Here is a 20,497-nt window from a genome sequence, read left to right as displayed (position 1 = left end):
TCTGCATGCTTCAGCAGGCTGCACATCCATTTCCTATTGATTTGGCGCCTTCTAGTGGACTTTGTGAAGAAGTACAGGGTTTAATCTATAATCTTTTTTTCTGTTTCATCTTACTGTTGTGTTTTATATCCACAGTGACAATGGTGTTGTTTCTGATCGGGATCTCTATTGCTGTGAATAATTCATCTCATGAGAACCAAACTGCAGGTAATTCTAGGAGAAAATGTCAAGGTTTATTTTTTGTCATTCAAGACACACAACATTAGTTAACTTTTGACACATATTTCTGCATACAAATAAAAGTTGAACTTATTAGCAGTAAATCACCCACCCTCACTCACGTTAATCAATCAGGGATTTTGCTGCTGCAGCCCTACATGCTCTGGTATGGCCAGTATCTCCTGGTACAGTCATGGATAGATTATGAGACAATGGGACTTGCAAAAGGCCCCACCACCACTCCTATAAATACTGTAGGAGCAGACACATAGACTTTAAAGTTGTTTGGACTCTTTTTGTTGTTGCTCTGATTTTTTTTCTGTCTCTTTGTGCTAATTTTGTGCCTCTTTGTTAGTCACTTTGTACATGTTTTGGTGGTGTTTGTAGTTTTTTATTCCATAATGTTTTGTTAGTGGTTGTTTTGCCTCTTTTTAAACTCTTTATGTTTCATTTTGCCTTAGAGACCCTTATTGACTTCCATATCTATAAAATTAGTTATCTCCATTGATTATTTTTATATAGATACATTTATTTTATCTTAACATAACATTTAGATTAATTTATATACATTAGAGTAATTTATATAAATGTAGATGAATTTAAATAAATTCATCTTTATAACTGTATTATTCATTGTTAAACACGGCCACTCATAAAGTTGGAATAAAATATTTTTGACCTCTTTCCATTTTATGATTGTGACAATGTGATTTATTCTTGACAGATAAAGAGTATATCTTCTCAAAACTTAATTAATCAACCTCTTCCGAACATATCACAATGAAAATGAAACCACAATTAACAAACGCTTGTGTCTAAAAAATACATTATTATAACTTCATGAGCAACTGTGTATTAAAGTGTTTCAGCAGCCTTTTCTTGTTGTTTTGCTCCTATTTTTGGGTGAACTTGTTGTATTCCTCCCTGTGTTCCCCCAGACATTAAGTAAAGGTCTTAACAATATTAAATAGACAGACGTGGCAGATCTCATCCCAACTATTTATTTCAATATCAGTGTATTTCAATGTATTTTGGGATTGTGATTGTCTTTTTTTTTCTACGCAGAAAACCCCACCCATCAGGGTGCTCATGTGCTGCCCTCAACACTGATCATATCGCTGCTCCTTATCATCGTTGTCCTGCTGACGATCTACTGTCTCAGGTGAATAAACTACACACACACACACACACACACACACACACACACACACACAACATACTCTTTTTATCTTTGAGCAGATCTCTGCTTTCTCTTTTTCTTTCCCTTTCAGCATGTGTGCGTGACCATTAGAGCGAGTGTGTCGGGTCAGGGCATGTGGGCATCAGGGTGGGGGCGGTTTGAAAACAGGCGGTGAGCAGTGGCTTATGGGTAAACAGCTGCACCTCAAGTAAGACTGCAAACAAAAACAGCGAGGTTAGGTCAGGTCGCAGATACTCATTCACTGACCGGCCAGCTCTGACCTCCCTTTCCTGACGACGACATGAGGAGGAACAGCTTTGCCTCTCTCAGATGGTTGATATTGGTTTTGTTGTTTGCTTATCTTATGTGCTTAACTGCTCTGTTGTGGGGTTAGATTATTTTTGCTTTCTTAATACGAATATCTGCCCTTTATCTTCTCTGACCGTTTTTTCTCTCTCTGTCATTTCTGTAGGTTCAAAAACCACAGGAAAGCTCTAGTTACCTCGGTGGATAAAAAGATTCCAAATGGCTTCTTGGAGGAACAAGGTAATATTGTGCTCTGCTCGCTATAACCACCAGTGCATGAAAATATAATATAGCCTTTTACTTTTTATTTTAAGTGTTGGTTTACATTCTTTATAGACTAGGAAAATTTCATGATCTGAAGTCCAAGGTAGCTGGAAAGCTTTTGGAAGACCCTTTGCTTTCCCAGCACGTAGGGAGCCATATAAACTTTCACTTCAAGTAGAAAATAAATAAATTAACCGAAAGGCCAAATTCTGAGTTAAGACAGTTCCGTGCAGCAGCAGCAGCCGCACCATGTTTATGACTCAAGAAATCATTTCTGTCATGTACCCACAAAAGTAGGAAATCTTAATGGCCATCAGGCTTGTTTTTGCAGGTGCTGTGAGAGCTTGTAATGTTCTCTATGGGGAAACATTAGCAGTCTGACCGCCATATATTCCCTTAAACACAGGAGAGCAGACAGTGGTCCTCCTCCCCAGATCTCCCTCGCCATCCAAGAGGTACTTCCCCATCCCTCTGGACTCGCTGGAGGAGGAGTACCGGATACGCTCTGCAGACGATGGCAAGCTCTTCAGAGAGGAGTTCAATGTAAGCATGAGTTTGTGTGGTGTGGATATGAACTGTAGTCTGTATCTGACTAAGATCTTTGTCCTGCAAGCACAGAACAAATACAGAAAATAGTAATAAAATGTTATGTTAGTAGGCTGTGTACCTGTGGCTTTATTTTTATCTCATGAGGATTGGGGGTTCTTCCTTTATAGTCGCTGCCGTGTTACTACCACCACGGGTCCTTTGAGGAGGCGAGCAGAGAGCACAACAGAGAGAAAAACAGATACCCAAACATTTTACCATGTGAGTGAGGATCTATATTCTGCAGCAGACAATATTAATGTAACCTTTAGACTTGCAGCTTTATTGATCTTTAAATCCTAAGGAAAGGTGATGTGGGCTGAATGGAAAATAAGAAACAACTTTTTTTTTTTACAGACTGTTTTTTTCCCCTTCTCTTTCTTTCACAGATGATCATTCAAGAGTGGTGTTAAGTCATCTTGATGGACATCCATGTTCAGACTACATAAATGCATCTTACATAGACGTGAGTCGAAGTTAAAATTACGTTTTTTATGCAGATTATTGGGCTCTTGACAAATTATTATTAATACTGTTTTTTTACACAGGGTTTTAAAGAGAAGAACAGATTTATTGCAGCTCAAGGTAAATGTACATTTTGTCTTGATTTAGTATTTTCAGATTGAGTCAATAAATTGTGATTAATTGAAGTGGGTTGTATGAGGTATTTATCCACAGTCAGTGTATTACTTACAGTACTAGCCTCCTAGTTTGGAGAACTAGGCAGGAGTACAGGAACAGAAGCATTGTGCTGCTGTGGATGAGGGGGAAACATGTTTTAACAAAAAAATCTAAAAAATAAATAAATAAATAAAAAGTCTCCGCCTAAAATATTTCAGTATCAGTTTAAGTGTAACACTTTAACCTTGCAGTCAGACAGCCCTGTAAAGTCATTCTGGAAGTAACTGAAATACTTTGCAATGCTCTTGTCAAAGCCACCAGACTCCATTGACAAAAACAGTCATTTTACCTTGCAGAACACTGCAGTGCCTTGGCTGTTAAGGTTGTTTGCGTTATTGTGTGACTTTGGTATTTCAAAGGGTTAGTTCATACCAAAGTCACACAATAACTCAAACAAACTATTTGACCAAGTCAGCAGTAGACCAGCAACTCCAGAGTCCTGCGAGTTAAAATGACTGGTTTTGTCAATGGAATGTGGTGGCTTTAACACAAGAATAGAAAATCTTATAAAAATGTTTCTGATGGCAAGGTAAATTGTGAAAATACTGAAAATATAGTGTTCACTTAAATGATATTGATTTTTTTTAGCTGGCTAAAATAGGTTTTACAGCTGCCCTCGTCCTCGGCAGTACATTCCTTAGCTTTCATGCCAACACTCCTGCCTGCTTCTGCTTTCTGCTGTAGATAAAAAACTGACTATGGATACAACCCCACTTCAATAAATCAGGACTATCTATTTACGTATTTTTGCACATGCAAGTTGAGTTAAGTTTCTGATCATTTGCACCAACATTTTTATACTTTTCTGGATTCTGCTTCAGGCCCAAAGCTTGAGACAGTGGCCGACTTCTGGCGGATGGTTTGGGAACAGAAAACATCGACTATAGTAATGCTGACAAATCTAAAAGAAAGAAAAGAGGTTTGTCTATTAGTATTCTTCCTCCGCACTGCACTCTTCTAATGCTACCAAGTAGGGCGTGTTATAGAATGAACATATACAATGTATATGCCTCCAAAGCACCATTAGTGAAAATCCTTTTGTATTCTCATGACCCAAAGTCATGTGCATAATTTATTTGACCCCTTTCCCAACTGAGAATCTATACAAAGTGTCACCCAGCAGATTACTTAGCATCGCATTAAATTTAGCCTCAAAGGGATGATCAATTGAGAGCTCAACTGCAGGTTTGATAGGGAAGAATAGAGGCATTGGGGATCAATGACGGAATAATTGTTGATAAGATCCTAAGAGGCTTCATGATAATTAGTCTGAGAATCTAGTTAATGAGTTGAAACGTCACGGTGAAGATCTTATTGACTGACTGAGTCGCACAAAGTCCCTGTGATTGCTTTTGGATTGGATTGTGAAATACACACTCCAAATACACGTTTCTATATGTACATATATACACAGATGCTGCTCTACAACGTGCAAGTTAGAATGATAAAACTATTCTATGGTCTTAATTTCTTCTTTATTGTTGTGAATCTCTTTCCAGGACAAATGTTATCAGTATTGGCCAGAGAAAGGCTGCTGGATGTACGGGAACGTCAGGGTGGCGATGGAGGACTTTACTGTACTGGTGGACTACACCATCAGGAAATTTTGTGTTCAATATGTAAGTTTTAAATCACTTTTAATATTTACTTATTTCATCCATAGCTGTGATCTTCTCCTTGACATTTTACAATTCAAGAAGCATACCATATTGTAAGCATCATATATGAGTTCAGTATTGTGTCATAGCATAGTTTTAAGTGAGGAAAAAAATATTTAAATTTGATAATAATAGTACATTGATAAATAAGTAAAAAATAAATTGGAAATAATAAGACTAAGAATCACAATAAAGGGAAATAAATAATATTCCCCCAACCAATTAAAAGTTAAATCAAAGCTAATTGTTAGATGGAAAAACAATAGTACAGAATATAAATAATATTAAGGCATTTTGTAACGGTCATTGTCAGCACTGAATCACTTTTTATAAGAGTGTATCATTTTAAACACACAGCTGACTTACCTCACAACACATTAGCAAAAATGTAATTATACTGCACAGCAGGAACATAGAAACATTTATCCAAAAAAACGACCTAAGATTAATATAAATTATGCTTTTATTTAGACATACTGAGGTTCTGGAAAAAAATATTGTCCTTAATATACTCCTTAATTGTTAAAAAATCTATAATCATAAAAGCTAGATTCTTATTAAAAATTAAACAGGAAACAAAGCTGCTTGTAAAAAAGTAATGTTCCCCATGGAGACATTTTAGTAAACTATAATAGGATGCAAAATATTATAAATAAATAAATGAAAACCAGTATGGAAACACATTAAAGAATATTAAAAGAAATACATAATAGACACAGCATGAAATTATCAATACGTAGGTGTATTTAACACACAGTAAACACTGTACAAATGTTTCATCGTTAGAGGTTCATACACGTACAGTATCCGTATTTCTCTCGCTGTGTTTTTGACTGCCGAGCTGCACACCATCTCCACCGCAAAGCCTTCAGATTGCAAAATTCACTTTGTTCCCTCTCCATTTGAAGCTGGGAAAATGCAGATATCCTCTCTGACTCTGTGAAAACTGTGACTGCGCTGTAGCGCTGCAGAACAAACTGACAGACTTTACACGCAGCTTTCTGAACACAGAGCAACCAAGTGTTCAAGAGAATGAAATTACGTTCTCTTGAGAGAGCAGCATTCACGAGACACGAGAGCGAGGCACAGGCAAACCAGTACACGTGTTTAATCATTATATTCTGTCACAAGTAGAAAAATGACACAAAAAAATACAAATGTTTCTGTTGAATGTTTCTACTTTTCCAGTAGGTAACAGTTTTTGTTCTGCTCAGTGAACGTTATTCATGCACAGGTCTAAACTTTGCTCATTGTGCTTCACAGCAGGGCAGCGATGGTCCCCGAGCTCCGCGCCTGGTCACCCAGCTCCACTTCACCAGCTGGCCAGACTTCGGGGTGCCATTCTCACCCATCGGCATGCTGAAATTCCTCAAGAAGGTCAAGGCTGTCAATCCATCATATGCTGGACCCATTGTTGTGCACTGCAGGTAAAATTATTAGTACAACGAAAGCCAGAAGACAAGATGTTATAAATAGGGTCAGAGTTGACTCAATTCATTATGAGGGTGAAGAAATCCCTTTTTTGAATGATTAAAATCCTGTTTTGCGATGAATCTTTGAGCAAAACTAAAATATGTTATGTTAAAAAATCTATATATTTAACAGAGCGTTTTTTTTAATAAGGGGTCAAAGAAATTTATGATTTGATATTGTTAACCTAATTATAATGGATAACAGAGTTTGTAATTTCTGCTCAATTAAAACAGTAACAAAAGAGGGACTTTGATGACTTTGCAAAGTAATGATGAATTACTTTATGAAAGTTTTATTTACATCACCTTTTAGTTATGTTTATCCATGTTATGTCGTTTCATTCTAATTAAGTGGCATTAGGCACAGCCATTATAGCACATCTTAGTGAGCTGGATCGATATTAAAATATCATCAATAAATTAGGTGTCTGCTGGATTACTGTGTTGCAAAATGGTATGCCGTTAATGAAAAACTGTGTGATTATTATAGGTAGGATGTATAAAATCATAAGTAGAGCATTAATAATAAATATGGTATGTGCATATATTTGTCAAGCCAGCCAGTGTTAAACCTCACCAAAGAAATCAGCAGTCAATTGTAGCAACTGCTGCAACAGGTGCTGAGGGAGAGGGACTGTTGTTCTTGAATGGGGCCCATTGAGGAGGCTTCAACACCCCGCTGTGGAATCTCAGCTCTGTGCTCCCAGTGGTGCCGTCTGCTGAAATGACCCTTGTAAATCTATTAGGAGCGTGTTTGGGCTTCAGAGGTGAAGCACTTTTACACATGCTTGAGGCCATCCACAATTGACGTCTATGTTAAGGAGACAGGGAGAGCAAGGCAATATATAACAAGAATGCAAAAGCATTTTTATGTTAAAGGCATAGTTTGGATTTATTAAACTGGGGTTGTGTGAGGTACTTTCATATAGTCAGTGTATTACCTGCAGTAGATGGCGGTCTGCACGCTCCCAGTTTGAAGAAGCGTGCAGTAGTTCTGACACAGAGGCTGAACAATGTACTGCTGAGGTAAGGGGCAGCAGGAAAACATGTTTTAGCTACCTAAAAATGGCCCACCTAATAAAAAAAGTTCAAAAAGTGGATATAACACATTATATAGATCCATTACACACAGAATGAAACATTTCATGTCTTAATTTATTTAATTTATTTTAATTATAATGATTATGGCTTACATTTAATGAAGACCTAAAATTCAGTGTCTCAAAAAAATTGTAATATTACAAAAGACCAATTTGAAAAAGTATGTTAAATGTGGAAATGTTGGCCCATTTATACGCACTCAATACCTGGTTGGGGCTATTTGACTTGAACTACTGGTTATATCGTTATATACTGTGTGTGTATATATATATATACATTTAACATACTTTTTAAAATTGGTGTTTTGTAATATTACAAAAGACCAATTTTATACAGTAGTTATACAGTATATAACGATTGGGAATTCAAGCCATTCTACAACTTTCTTCTTGTCAAAGCCCCCTGATTCCATTGACATAAACAGTAATTTTATTTATGAATCTGAAGTTACCCTTTAAGACAGCAAAGAGATCCAATACCACCAACAACTTAAACCCCTAAGGCACCCACTGGGAGACCAACAACTCTCAATGTTCTATGACATGAAATTACTGTTTTTGTCATGTCCATTGTCCTGTATAAAACACATTATAATGTCCTTTTATTTGTTCTATATAGATACAATGTTGCATAAAGTTCTTGCCTGACACATTGTCTTGCATAGCTTCACTGTGTTACAGAGGAGACCTTGTGCCTTCTTCTTGTTTATGTTTCCACAGTGCCGGGGTTGGGAGGACTGGGACGTTCATTGTCATTGACAGCATGATCGACATGATGCACATGGAACAGAGGGTAGATGTCTTCGGCTCTGTGAGCAGAATCCGAGAACAGCGCTGTCAGCTCATCCAGACAGATGTAAGTGTTGACCCCGTCCGACCTGTTGTACCTTGGACTGACAGCTCAACTCACTGCTCGTCGTGGCATAAACAAGCGAGCAACACGAAAAACAACCACGTCTATGATATATACGAAAAAAGCAGGAAATAGTTTGGCAAACTAAAAGCTGCTACTTCTACCTCTTCGTCTCCTTTACTTCCTCTATCTTCCTCCTCAGATGCAGTACTCCTTCATCTACCAAGCTCTGTTGGAGTACTATCTGTATGGAGACACAGAGCTAGATGTGTGCTCTCTGGAGGGCCATCTGCAGAGGCTTCACAACACCAGGGCTCCCCACGACAGGCTGGGCCTGGAGGAGGAGTTCAGGGTAGGAAGAAAGACACTCACTCTTGAACATTTCAGTCAGTAATGAATCGTCCCCATCACCCTGCGCCCTGCATGGGTATGTTTTCATGGAAAACTTGCCCAGGGTGCCACTCTTGGCAGTAGTAACATAAATAAGAATGCTTTGAATCAACTAAAACTTTATAAGGCACCACCATCTGCCACACAGGATTTAGTAGAGCTTGGTGAAACATTCTCATTTTTGCCCTCACAGTTCCCTAAACACTAAATGGAATTATTCCCTGTTGCCTCTTCTTCTTCTTCTTCTTCTTCTTCTTTTTCTTCTTCTACAAATACAAAATGTTTTTGTCCAGCATGTGTGTTTTTACTTGTTGCATTTTTAAAAAAATATCAGGACAACTTGCACAAACTGATTTGTTTGTTCAGAGGTGATTTAGAAGAATTTTGAATTTTCTCTTTGGCACAAACACAATTTTTTAATCGTGCAACTTTTTTACTAATCAATTGTATATTTAATCATTTTAAAGGGAGTCTGAAAATCCTAAAGAAATTATAAATGATAGAGAAATATAACATAATTAGAACATGCACTTGCTGGAGGCCCATTGTCTGTATGACCATGTTTATTAGCATTATACTCCTCTGCACTGATGAAAAAACAAACTTTTCCATCACGTGAATCCACTTGTGTTTTCTCCCGTCAGAAGCTGACTAACGTCCGCATAATGAAGGAGAACATGAGAACCGGGAACCTTCCTGCCAACATGAAGAAGAACCGTGTGCTTCAGATCATTCCGTGTAAGGACCACTCTGATACTCCGAACACTTTCATAATACATCACATCCAAGTAACATCAAAGTATCACACTGCTGCTGATTTTATCGATGCCGTACACAGATATCTGGCTAATCAGTTCATGTCTGTGTGATCAATGGCATTTAAAGGGCTTGTATCTTGACTTAAGTTGGGAAAGAAAAGCCCTGGTACAACTTTTACAGTGAAAACTGATATAGGCTCTGATGTGTTTGGCCTAATAACACAGCTAAAGTTTTACTTAGCTGTTTTTTTTGCATCAGCCGCTTCAAACTTTTATTTTATTAGGAATCACTTGTGGAAAGTTTCATTCCTCTCTTTTTTCTTTTGCAGATGATTTCAACCGAGTAATACTCTCAGTGAAAAGAGGACAGGAGTTCACCGACTACATCAATGCCTCCTTTATTGATGTAAGCACTCCCTCACGACCCCATGTATAGATTTCCCATAGAAGTATATATATAAAGCTCATTGTTTCCTTTACAAACAATGCAAAATATTATGTTTGCTGCACTCTCAAGTGTTGTTTACCGGATGATCTGCCCTCCAGGGCTACAGGCAGAAGGACTATTTTATCGCAACCCAGGGCCCACTGTCTCACACAGTGGAGGACTTCTGGAGGATGGTGTGGGAGTGGAGGTGTCATTCAATCGTTATGCTCACCGAACTCAAAGAGAGGGAGCAGGTACAGTATGGTGCTCTTGCAAAAGTACAGGCTGAAAAGTGGAATCTTTTTTGTTATTTCATTTTCTTATTATACTTATTTCTTATTCCTGACAGTCTGTGTATTTGTTTAATAGTTTTATATTGTTTTTGTGGCGCACACTGAACATATAAAAGCAAGAATAGGACATAAATCAGTCAAATGAAGCCTAATTGTATTTCCATCTGACCTTTCCAACCAGGAAAAGTGTTACCAGTATTGGCCATCAGAGGGCAGTGTAACATTTGGAGATTATACTGTGGAGCTGACTGGAGATACACAATGTGAAACCTTCACTCTCAAAGACATGGTGCTCACCTACAGACCAGTGCGTAATGTTTTATTATAACATTTCAAAGCAGAAAAATGAAAATTATTTAATTGGCTTCCCTGTTTTTTTCGTGCTATCTGTTTTATGGCATTCATCATTTTTTGCTGCATGCAAATCAAACAATAAGCTCTCAATCTCACCAGGAAAAGCAGTCACAACACGTCCGACACTTCCACTTCCACGGATGGCCTGAGATCGGAATACCAGCCGAGGGAAGAGGGATGATTGACATTATTGCCGCTGTGCAGAGGCAGCAGCAGCAGTCTGGAAACCGTCCCATAATTGTGCACTGCAGGTGAGGAACTCCAGTTTGACAATGCTGCAGGATAATGTGCATCTTCAGATGAAAAATTACACAGAGTATATATGAGGGCTCTGTCCACTCATGCTTTTCATTCAACCCCTTTCATTTTCAACATTTTATCACCTGAATCTCTCAGACTGATATTGGAAGGAATTTCATTTTTTACAGATACATCTTTCTCTCCTACAAATGTCTGTTACAATAAATTGTACATTTTTCCTCAGTAGACCTGGTGTTCTATGCCTAAACCACTTATGTGATCCCTTATAAAGACTTAGCTGTGAAAGCTTTGATCAGAACCTAGCTTCAGGTGAAGTGATTCTAAAGCAGCATGCCCCTGTGGGATTGATCCAATCCACTGATTCACAGTCAATTAAAACCTCTCAAAGTGAAATCTCCTCTGACTCCCACTATGATTAATCTGATAAGATGAGCTAACGACAGGAAATGGTGTCATCACTCTCTTCTATTCCTTCATCACCACTTGTCTAAGAAGGGCTTTTTAAAGCTTTTTCTCTGCCCCTGGGAAATGGGGCTAACCCGTTGCAATCCCCAACGTCTCTCTACACTTCTCTTCCGAATCACACATCACTCTCGCACTCGCTCTCTCTGTCTTTCTCTCTCCATCCCACCATCATTGTAAACATTGACTCAGTCAAACACTGAGCTTCCAAACTGATTAGTGTTAGCGTTTGGATTAGCTTCTCTTTAAGTGAGGATGATTATTAGGACTATTAGACAAAGGTCACCTTTTCTCTTGCAAACTTTTTTCTGTCAAATGGAAAAAGGATGTTGCTCCTAAGATTACAAGAGTTTCATCGCAGCATTATTGTGAAGAAACGGAGCTAGAATTTAACATTCTTCTACCTCTGTTTTGTTTCTAAATCATCTGTAGTTCCCATGCAATAAATCTCACCATTTTCCAAGGCTGTGCAAGTGTGTGCATCATGTGATGGTTTTGTCCTTAATGTTTCAGCGCCGGTGCAGGTCGGACCGGCACCTTCATTGCCCTCAGTAACATTCTGGAGAGGGTGAAAGCTGAAGGCCTGCTGGACGTTTTTCAGACAGTCAAGAGTTTACGCATGCAGAGACCTCACATGGTTCAGACTGTGGTAGGTGGAAAACGAGATAATATCAAACCTGCTGTGCAGAATCTGTCAGCTTATTCACGTTTGTGTTGTTTGGATCCATTTCTGCACGTAAACGCACACTAACACGTTTCCCTCTGCTTTTCCTTCCAGGAGCAATACGACTTCTGCTACAGAGTGGTTCAGGACTTTGTTGACATTTTCTCAGACTACGCCAATTTTAAATAATACCTGTCAGATATTATTCAGTATACTTCTGTCAACACATTTTTTTTCTGAATGTTATTTTCTAAAGCAAGCTCTTTATACATTTTGCACTTGAATACAGATCTTAAAAATAATTGTAACATACTGTAATATAATTGAAAACATGTGTGCTCCAGGAGAGTCTGTCTCTTTCAGGAATGCTTGATCTTCAAGTATCCATATGGAAAAATAGCAGTTTATTATTGGGATGTTTTATGTTGCAACATTATGAGGGACAATAAAGGAAATATTCAAAGACTGTATTACAACTTTATCTATAAAATAATGTATATATATTGTAGTATGTATTGCTCACTACCTTAAATGCATCACTAATGTGTTAGAGTACATGCATTCTCTTTTATCTCTGCTTTATTTTGTTACTGACCACAACGCCTGTGGTTTACATTAGTCTTGTATTTTATGCTTCCCTCTCAACATGTTTGATTGCTATGAGGAGAATAAATTGTGTGTTTGATAAGTAGGTTAAAATGATTAATGCTTTTGCTAAAATGATGTCCTGTCTGACTGTGTAAATAATATTTACGATCTACTTTAAGCTCAAACTAAAACATAAAACTCAAGATACATTTCATTCTGTTAGACGCTGCAAATTACCTCACTTCTGTCTGTGAATAACTTAACAGCTGCTGCCTGTTGCAATTTTCTTCAACTTCACCAACTTTCTTGTGTTGCCTGTGGCAATATTACTTAGTGGATTGGCGCCTGACGCTGCAGAATGCAATTAGCCCACATTGGAACAGGCAGAAAATAATGTATTATAACATCCAAACGTATCATTCTTACAGATGTTTTACAGCCAAGCATCACATCCATCCATTTTTATACACGTTAACAAGACAACTTTACACTTGCATGTTTGCATAAAGCAGTGCCATATTGATTAGAAAGATACTTCTAATCATGAAAAAACTTGTCACCAAGTGACACAATTTTAATACAGATAAGCCAGATGTTTATGTTTAATTTAATATAATAGACACATTTTTAAAAGTGCATTGTTTTTGAATGGTGGTCTCCTGTATGGATCATCAGTTCATTGTTTGTACAAACACTTCTCAGAATATTATAACAAAAATGTACAATAATTGTAGTTGTTGCAAATGAGTGTTTAAGAAATCAAGAATCAAAACAGGAATTTATGTTTTAAAGAAAGGGTTGATAAGAGACGCGGCTGTCTTGAGCAGTAAAACGCATTGATATCACAAACCAACTCAGCCAAAATATGAAATATGCATGCACAGGCATTTTGACATATTTTGACTATGATAGTTAGTCTTAGTTTCATATTTAAAAAAGGAAACCCAACATTGCTGCAAAAATCAAAGCATATATTTTTGCAAGGCTTCTGCTTACTTCTTTGTAGAACTGTAAGCCTGAAGTTTGGGTGAAGAACTTTCTACTGTGTTTGTACTTCAATTAAATCATGAGATGGGTTTATACAAGACACGCTGACCATTTTATTTATTTAATGTACATAAATTCTTCTTTTGGTCATTAATCATCACCAATGTTATCTGCATTGTTGACTTTATTTTGATGTATTGCCATGCTGAGAGAACAGGAAATGGGGGCAATGACAGTGAGGCCTTGCAGCTGATGTAACATAAATGCACAAGCATCTTGTTTCAATGATGTTTCTGCCTTTTGAATCTGTATGGATTTCAACTACTATTTGTTTGCTAAAAGCTGATTCCAATAAATTATAGATGGAGAGAAATGCCAGATTTCATCTTAATGTTGTCTTTTTGTCCGCCCCTACACAGATGCGTTCGATACAAACACAATGATGTTTCTGATATATATTTCATGCTCTTTGAACTCTGCCGGCGACGCCAGCATATCTGAGCACTTAGCTGGCTCCATTAGTAGTATTTTGTGTTCCATTAGTCAGTAAATGTGTCACACCTGCAGAGAGGGGATTATAATCCTGACAACAGCCTTCTCCAACACCTATAAAAATCCCCCTCTGGCTAATGCACCACATGCAAACAAGGCAAATACAGAGGTGAGTCAGTCCTCAATGAAGTTTCTTCAATGTTCATTAAGTTAGAATTACTCCTAGTATTAATTACTGTCTAAAATGCTGTTTGCTAATGTAAGGCAATGCTTTATAACCCCTGGCCTGCGAGCCGTGGAGCTGTGAGAGAGGAGGCTGTGACATTATTGTTTTTATTACAAACTTGGCTTCCTCTGCAGCTCTAATGGAAGCAAGCAGCAGAGTGATGGTGCAGGTGTTGTTGTTGGCGTTGGTGGCGCAGGTCACCCTGTCCCAGCACTGGTCATATGGATGGCTACCAGGTGGAAAGAGAAGTGTGGGAGAGCTGGAGGCAACCATCAGGGTGAGTTTTTTTTTTTTTTTTATGTGGAAGAGTCTATGAAATTTAAAGCAAAATATAACAGGCATACTTATAAAATCAGCCAGTTAAGCCTGACTTTCTTTTTTTCTTTTTTCTTTTACAATGCTGTAAATGTTCTGCTGGGTTCAGATTTCATCGACTAAAATCTCTATTTTATTGTGCTTAGATGATGGGTACAGGAGGAGTGGTGTCTCTTCCCGAAGAGCCGAGTGCCCAGACCCAAGAGAGACTTAGACCATACAATGTAGTAAGTGCTTATTATACATAATTTATTACCAATGTCTACTTCAATTGTACAATATTAATGTACACTACACCACTGTGTGCCATTGTGTTCCAAAGCAGCAATGACAATATACAAACTGCTCAATGACTGTTTTTATTTTCCCCTTTTTGCATGAGTGAATATGTGAATGCTTAATTTTATCTCTTTTAATGTCGGCAGATGTAATGCTAATTTGCATAGATTGTGCGGTATCATACTGTATATATAAATTAAGATTTGTTAGATTAAATATTCAAGCAGCAGATCAAACTGTTAACTGAGATTTTAATTTCAATCCCTTCAGATTAACGATGATTACAGTAATTTTGCCCGAAAGAAAAGGTTCGCTAATTATTGAAGACCTACACAAAAAGCCAAAGAAAAAACTGGACTGTTTGCATCTTCATCAACACCAGTGATGGATCGCCCAATACTGGGATACTGGCTTCAACTAATCATCATATATATCGCACAGATAATTTCCATGTATGTCTGTGACATTAAAATCAATTTAAAATTGTAATAAAGTTTTTCAAATCTGATGAATTGATGAAATGTTTTGTCCAGATTGTAATCTCTCTTTATAGATCTGCTTATTTGATCTGAAATGACGCTATTTAGATATAAAATGCAGTTTTTAGAGCCTTTAAATAGATTAAATTGCCTTTGTAAAGCAGCCACGACCGACAAGCATGACAAACTTGTAACACAACAATCTTAGCATGACAACAGCTGGTGATTAAGCCAATTTATTAGAAATCAATGACTTAATTGAATTTGTTACAGTTTTGGTAATTCCATTTTCTGCCACACCGGTCATGTGCATATGTGATGTGGAAAATTACACCAGCTGATTTTTGTGTTCCTACCTGCATGTTGATTAGAAAAACACTCATCTAAATATTTTCTGCTTATGATGTCCACAACAGCTTTCCGCTAATTTAGGATAACTGCAGCCATCCAAAACAGAGAAGTGTGTAAAACTTTTTTTCCCCTCCTCTCCGTACAGGAAATTGGTGTTCATTATAAAAATTGGAATTTCATATCAGGAAAGGAAAAGAATCAGCAGGGGGCATATGTTTTAAAGAGAACTCATTTTCTGGCAAAGCCCCACAGACAGAGCACCATACTAATCGCCTGGTGCATAAGGGGCTAGGATTCATGAACTGTGCTGACACCGTGGAGGCCCTGCATTGTTAGAGCGTGGTTGTAATGCACGCCAATGAACCCAAACCCGCTGGCACAACTGGGAAAAGGTGAACATTATAAAAGCACATAGAATTAAAAAGAAATTAAACCACATTCCATTGCACTTCCAGAACAATGCTTGTTCATTTGTGATACTTCACATCGTTGGTTTAATATTCATGGTTGTAATTTGCATAACACAATCATTTCCTTTGATGAGGAAAGACCTAAGAATTTTTTTTGAAAAGTGTTATATTCCACTTTACCTTCTTTGACAAAGTTACAGAAGGAAATGTTGTCCAGGGTATTTTCTTCTGAAAGTCACTGTGAGACTTGCTTGAATTGATTTTTTTTTCTTATCTTTATGGAGTTTTCAATAATTTTGCAGCATCCTCATAAAGGATAATTATGCTTTTATAACATTTCCTAAAATATGGTTTTAATTCAATTTGGTATACTTGTGTGTGAGAATAATTAATGTTTACAGATAAAGCATAAAATCCCATAAATTCCCTTTAAATAATCCCAAAGCATTTGCTGTGAAAGCCAACTTTCTCCCTCCCAGTGTCCTCATCAAGGACCTGCCTAATTGCACGTATATCAGGACAACAAAACCTGCTGGTATCTATGTTTCCAAATTTGATTTAACCTCACTTTCTCCTTCCCAGACCCCCTGGTGGATATTCACTTTGTTTACCTCAAATTAAACTTCATATTGTTTACAGCCTCCTGGTCCCTGAACATTTTATAGCATTTTAGAATTATTTCTTTATTTATTTTTTGTAATGATTGTAGAGTTGGGATTCATTTGAATGTTTCCCTCATCTGCATGAAAATTATATAATTAACTTTTGATTAACCAGCTCAGTTGAGTTGGTTCCCCCATGCACACTGGTGAATAGTACCCACCGCATTTTAATGACTGTTTTCCAATTGAGTGGCGACCTTTTCATCAAAGAGCCACAACTGGGGCTAAACAACGGTAGAAAATAATCACGGTGAAGACAATAGCAGAGGCCGACAGGCTAGGATGTCATCCTTAAATATAACAACAAAGATGAAAGCAACCTTAGTGCACGTAGTGGATGTGGCGGGAAGCCAAGTGCTTATGCTGCTAGATGCTCCATTGTTAAAGCTGTGGAGGTCACGTCCATTGGCATATAGAGAGGGAAAGCACAGGAAGCTGAGAATGGCCCATTGTTACATGTCCTTGCTCAGAGGGAATTCCATTATGAAGGGCAATACATTTTTGATACTTTGATTTTTGTGCCATTCATTTGTTTGAAAAACAGAACATATTTGGATAATGGCTTCAGGAAAAAGAGGTCTCAGAGCACCTCCATCCAAGGCTACAGCGCTGCATTAACACACCTGCCAATCAAGCTCGCCAGAGCAGATGTGCATCCTCGCACAGCCCACCATCAAATAAGCATTCTATCATATGCATAATATAGTTTTCATTTCATCACGATTATGCTCCGTGCACCATGTGTGTGTTTCCAATGGGTCATAGGAAACTTTTATTGAAGCGGAGTGTATAATAAAGTCATTTTCCAGGTGCTTGTTGTGGCTCTTATTATGAACAGAATGATAATTTCCCCTAGAGGAATCTGGCCCTGCATATCAATTGAAGTTTAGTGTGGGTCTTACTATGTTCCCGCAGGCTATAGTAGAAGGCAAAGTCATCTTCAGAGAGAGTCTAAATGTCAGGGAGGTCTTCAAACAGTGTTTCTCCCAGAGCCTTACTGAAAAGGCTCTTTGGAAGTGTTATGTCTTGGAATTGATATGGTGGAGGTGAGGTAAAGAGGGACGCAGAAGGCTTAATGTAAAGCAGTTGACATGAAATTTAATTGGAAAAAATGTGTGGAAAAAACTAAGGAAGGGTCGCAGAAGAAATGAAAATAAGACTGCTCTTATTGAGCGGCGTTCTGAAAGCATTCCCACTCAACGCTGCTCTGCTGCTGTTTTGTCATGTCCACGTGTCTCCACATGGTGACACTCTTGAGCTGCGTGTTTTGAACGTGCTCTGGCTGCCGGCTCTTTCAGCAATTCCATCACTTAAGTTTGCAGAAACTGTTATTCTTCTAAATCTAACAAAGACTTCAATCAATCATCTCTAACTCTAGCAAAAAAAAATTGTTAATTTTGCTGCATGCTGACTGATGGAGTTTGTGTTTATAACAAAAAGTGTTTTGTACAATGTTGCAGCAGAGCTCTACATGGCCTGAAACCAAGCTCATTATAAGATGTGAAATTTTATATAAAAGCATTTCATCTGTGGAAAGCCATGAATTTCTCAACTCTTCTTATCTTTGCATTTGCGAGGCGTTCATTTATTTTATTTCATTTTATTTTGTGACTGAAGTTGAAGTACAGTACAAGTATACGGTAGCATGTACAGTACAGTAGCGGATTGGCCTTCCTTCTCCTTCTTGGCTGGCAGGGAACCTTCCTGTTGTGATCCGACTTCTCTCCTTTGATCAAAGAACAGTGTTAAAGCACTGGGAGAAGGAGGAGGTATGAAATATGAATGAATACAGCTGTGTTTTGATGGATATGTCTCAAAGTATCCCAGTAAGAGACTGCTAAAGGCCAGGAAATCTGTTTGTGTTGTGGAAATAGGCTCTTCCTCGCTTGTTTCTCTACCAGCTTCATCTTGGGTAGCTTTTCACTTCATATTTTAGAGATCCTTTGTTAGGAAAGAGATCAACCCCTTATCCATGCATTTGTAGGAAACTGTTCTAAGAGGCCCTAGTTCATAATATATATCATTAATGACACCATTTCCTTTGTTTGGTCTTGAAACCACCTTTTGAACAAAACGAGCGCCAGCTATGAGAGGAGGATATTTATTATTTTTCTAGGGTAGACCCAAAGTTCTCACAGATGGAGTGAGATCTTCTATGAGGTGATGGAGGCTTTGTCACTAGTTATGTCTGTGATTCCATTTCCTTTTCTAAAACCCCATCGGGGAGCTGTGACTCATTTTGAAGTTGGAAGTTGATACTGTGGTGTAAAACTAACGTTCCCATCTGAATTAAGAAACTATCAGAGCTCGCACAAATCTCAGATTTTTCAGAGTTAGATGAACTCATCTCTCACATTACACTTCTTTAATAAACAAAGATAATAAAAAGATACGCTCATAAAAACACAATTATTAGGAGAGATTGTAAAATGAAAATTGGTGCCTATAGATGTCTTTCACACCACATCAGCGCTCTGCTCCGCTGTCTTATTAACAGTCATTTAAAGCCTCTCTGCAGTCATTCAGGACTATATTAACTAAGATCCAGCCTATGGACCTGTGGCAGGACAATGTCTCTGGACTACCGGAGGTTCAAAACTTTCTGCCCGGGCTTTATTAGCCTCACTAATAGCCGGGTTTCCCAAATGCCACGGTCCACCTCTGCTGGGAGTAAGGGCTCAGATCCTGTCAGAGAGGGGTCGCACTAACCAACTGTAATCTTTAGGGTACTCCACTCCCGCTGACCTACATCTAACGCCGGTTCCATCCCCCCCGCTTACCCCCAACCGCTATCCTTTCCCTCCCCAATCTGGTCTACCCATCCCACTTCAGTTATGCCACCCTTGGCTCTCCCTCCCACGTCTTACCACCCTTGTGTGATAGTATCCCCCCACCCAACCCGCCCCATGCCTGTTCCAGCCTCGTCCGGCTGGCCACAGCGAGGAGCATGCCTTATCCTGTGGTAACGGCAATTAGCAGTGTAAAGCAAGCTGTGGAGAAGACTGGATCCCTGTCCACGTTTCAACCCCAGATCACGAGTCTCCAGCACAACTTCAAGGCAAACCATGCAATTAGCTACAATAATGATAATGTGTTGTAGGGGAACAAAGAGAGGGTAAAACAGACTACTGGTGTGAGGGAGAGTGGGGTGCTAATAGTAGGGGGGTTATTTGAATGCTCTGGTGCAGATAGGAGACCAAATCAGACTGATTATCAAACGTATGATGAATTACATTTTTCCTCTAATTATCCATGCCTTTTATGTGTTAACCAACTGAGTGAATTTTGCATTCTAGACATCTACGGTCAGTGGTCTTTGGGCATCACACTGGGGTTACATCTTTTATTTGCGCTAAGAAACATACAAGGAGTTACTCATGTGGCTAAGCTGATGGGAAGAGGGGAGAAATGTACTGACAATTTCCTTAGTTGACTTAATTAGATACTTTCAGAAAATATTTGGCAGCCGTACAGGAATGGAAAAAGGGGAAGTATGTGGTTTGATGTTTGACTATCGCAGATGTGTTGACACAGAGTCAAAACATGCTGGAAACAAACCACAAAACCCAGACCACAAATAAGAGCATTTCAAGTCAAGGTTGTGAGTAGATACAGTCGAGAAGCAGACTCGCTGCCTTGGTTGGAACACAAAAGTGCAGCGCCTATTCTCTCCGCTGTGAGCAGAGACCATTCCTACAGTCTTACATCCAGAGGTTTATAGAGGATATTTTGCTGGGTGTTGTGCAAAACGAACCGTGTCCCCAGAGCAGCAGCAACTTCA

General features: G+C 38.4%; 2 protein-coding genes across 2 annotated transcripts in view; both read left to right on the top strand.

Moving 5' to 3' along the window:
• Positions 1–13,633, top strand: part of LOC131993483 (receptor-type tyrosine-protein phosphatase epsilon-like) — a 28,585-nt gene extending 14,952 nt beyond the window's left edge. The window contains exons 3-21 of the mRNA XM_059359416.1: positions 136–207; positions 1,285–1,381; positions 1,872–1,945; positions 2,376–2,512; positions 2,686–2,776; positions 2,944–3,020; positions 3,103–3,139; positions 4,057–4,154; positions 4,735–4,854; positions 6,157–6,320; positions 8,186–8,321; positions 8,521–8,670; positions 9,353–9,446; positions 9,796–9,872; positions 10,013–10,147; positions 10,368–10,493; positions 10,640–10,791; positions 11,777–11,912; positions 12,042–13,633. Of these exons, the coding sequence (XP_059215399.1) occupies positions 141–207; positions 1,285–1,381; positions 1,872–1,945; positions 2,376–2,512; positions 2,686–2,776; positions 2,944–3,020; positions 3,103–3,139; positions 4,057–4,154; positions 4,735–4,854; positions 6,157–6,320; positions 8,186–8,321; positions 8,521–8,670; positions 9,353–9,446; positions 9,796–9,872; positions 10,013–10,147; positions 10,368–10,493; positions 10,640–10,791; positions 11,777–11,912; positions 12,042–12,116 (2,043 nt within the window). The 5' untranslated portion in view covers positions 136–140 and the 3' untranslated portion in view covers positions 12,117–13,633. The remainder of the gene's footprint in view (positions 1–135; positions 208–1,284; positions 1,382–1,871; positions 1,946–2,375; positions 2,513–2,685; positions 2,777–2,943; positions 3,021–3,102; positions 3,140–4,056; positions 4,155–4,734; positions 4,855–6,156; positions 6,321–8,185; positions 8,322–8,520; positions 8,671–9,352; positions 9,447–9,795; positions 9,873–10,012; positions 10,148–10,367; positions 10,494–10,639; positions 10,792–11,776; positions 11,913–12,041) is intronic.
• Positions 13,634–14,141: 508 nt separating this feature from the next.
• gnrh3 (gonadotropin-releasing hormone 3) lies at positions 14,142–15,322 on the top strand. Its single transcript, XM_059359417.1, has 4 exons — positions 14,142–14,163; positions 14,355–14,497; positions 14,682–14,762; positions 15,085–15,322. Exons 2-4 carry the CDS (start codon positions 14,360–14,362, stop codon positions 15,136–15,138), a joined length of 273 nt encoding a protein of 90 aa, XP_059215400.1. The 5' UTR covers positions 14,142–14,163; positions 14,355–14,359; the 3' UTR covers positions 15,139–15,322.
• The last annotated feature ends 5,175 nt before the right edge of the window (positions 15,323–20,497 follow it).

Source organism: Centropristis striata, chromosome 20 (assembly GCF_030273125.1).
Source record: "Centropristis striata isolate RG_2023a ecotype Rhode Island chromosome 20, C.striata_1.0, whole genome shotgun sequence".
Classification (NCBI taxonomy): domain Eukaryota; kingdom Metazoa; phylum Chordata; class Actinopteri; order Perciformes; family Serranidae; genus Centropristis; species Centropristis striata.
This window is presented reverse-complemented; position numbering and strand designations above follow the sequence as displayed.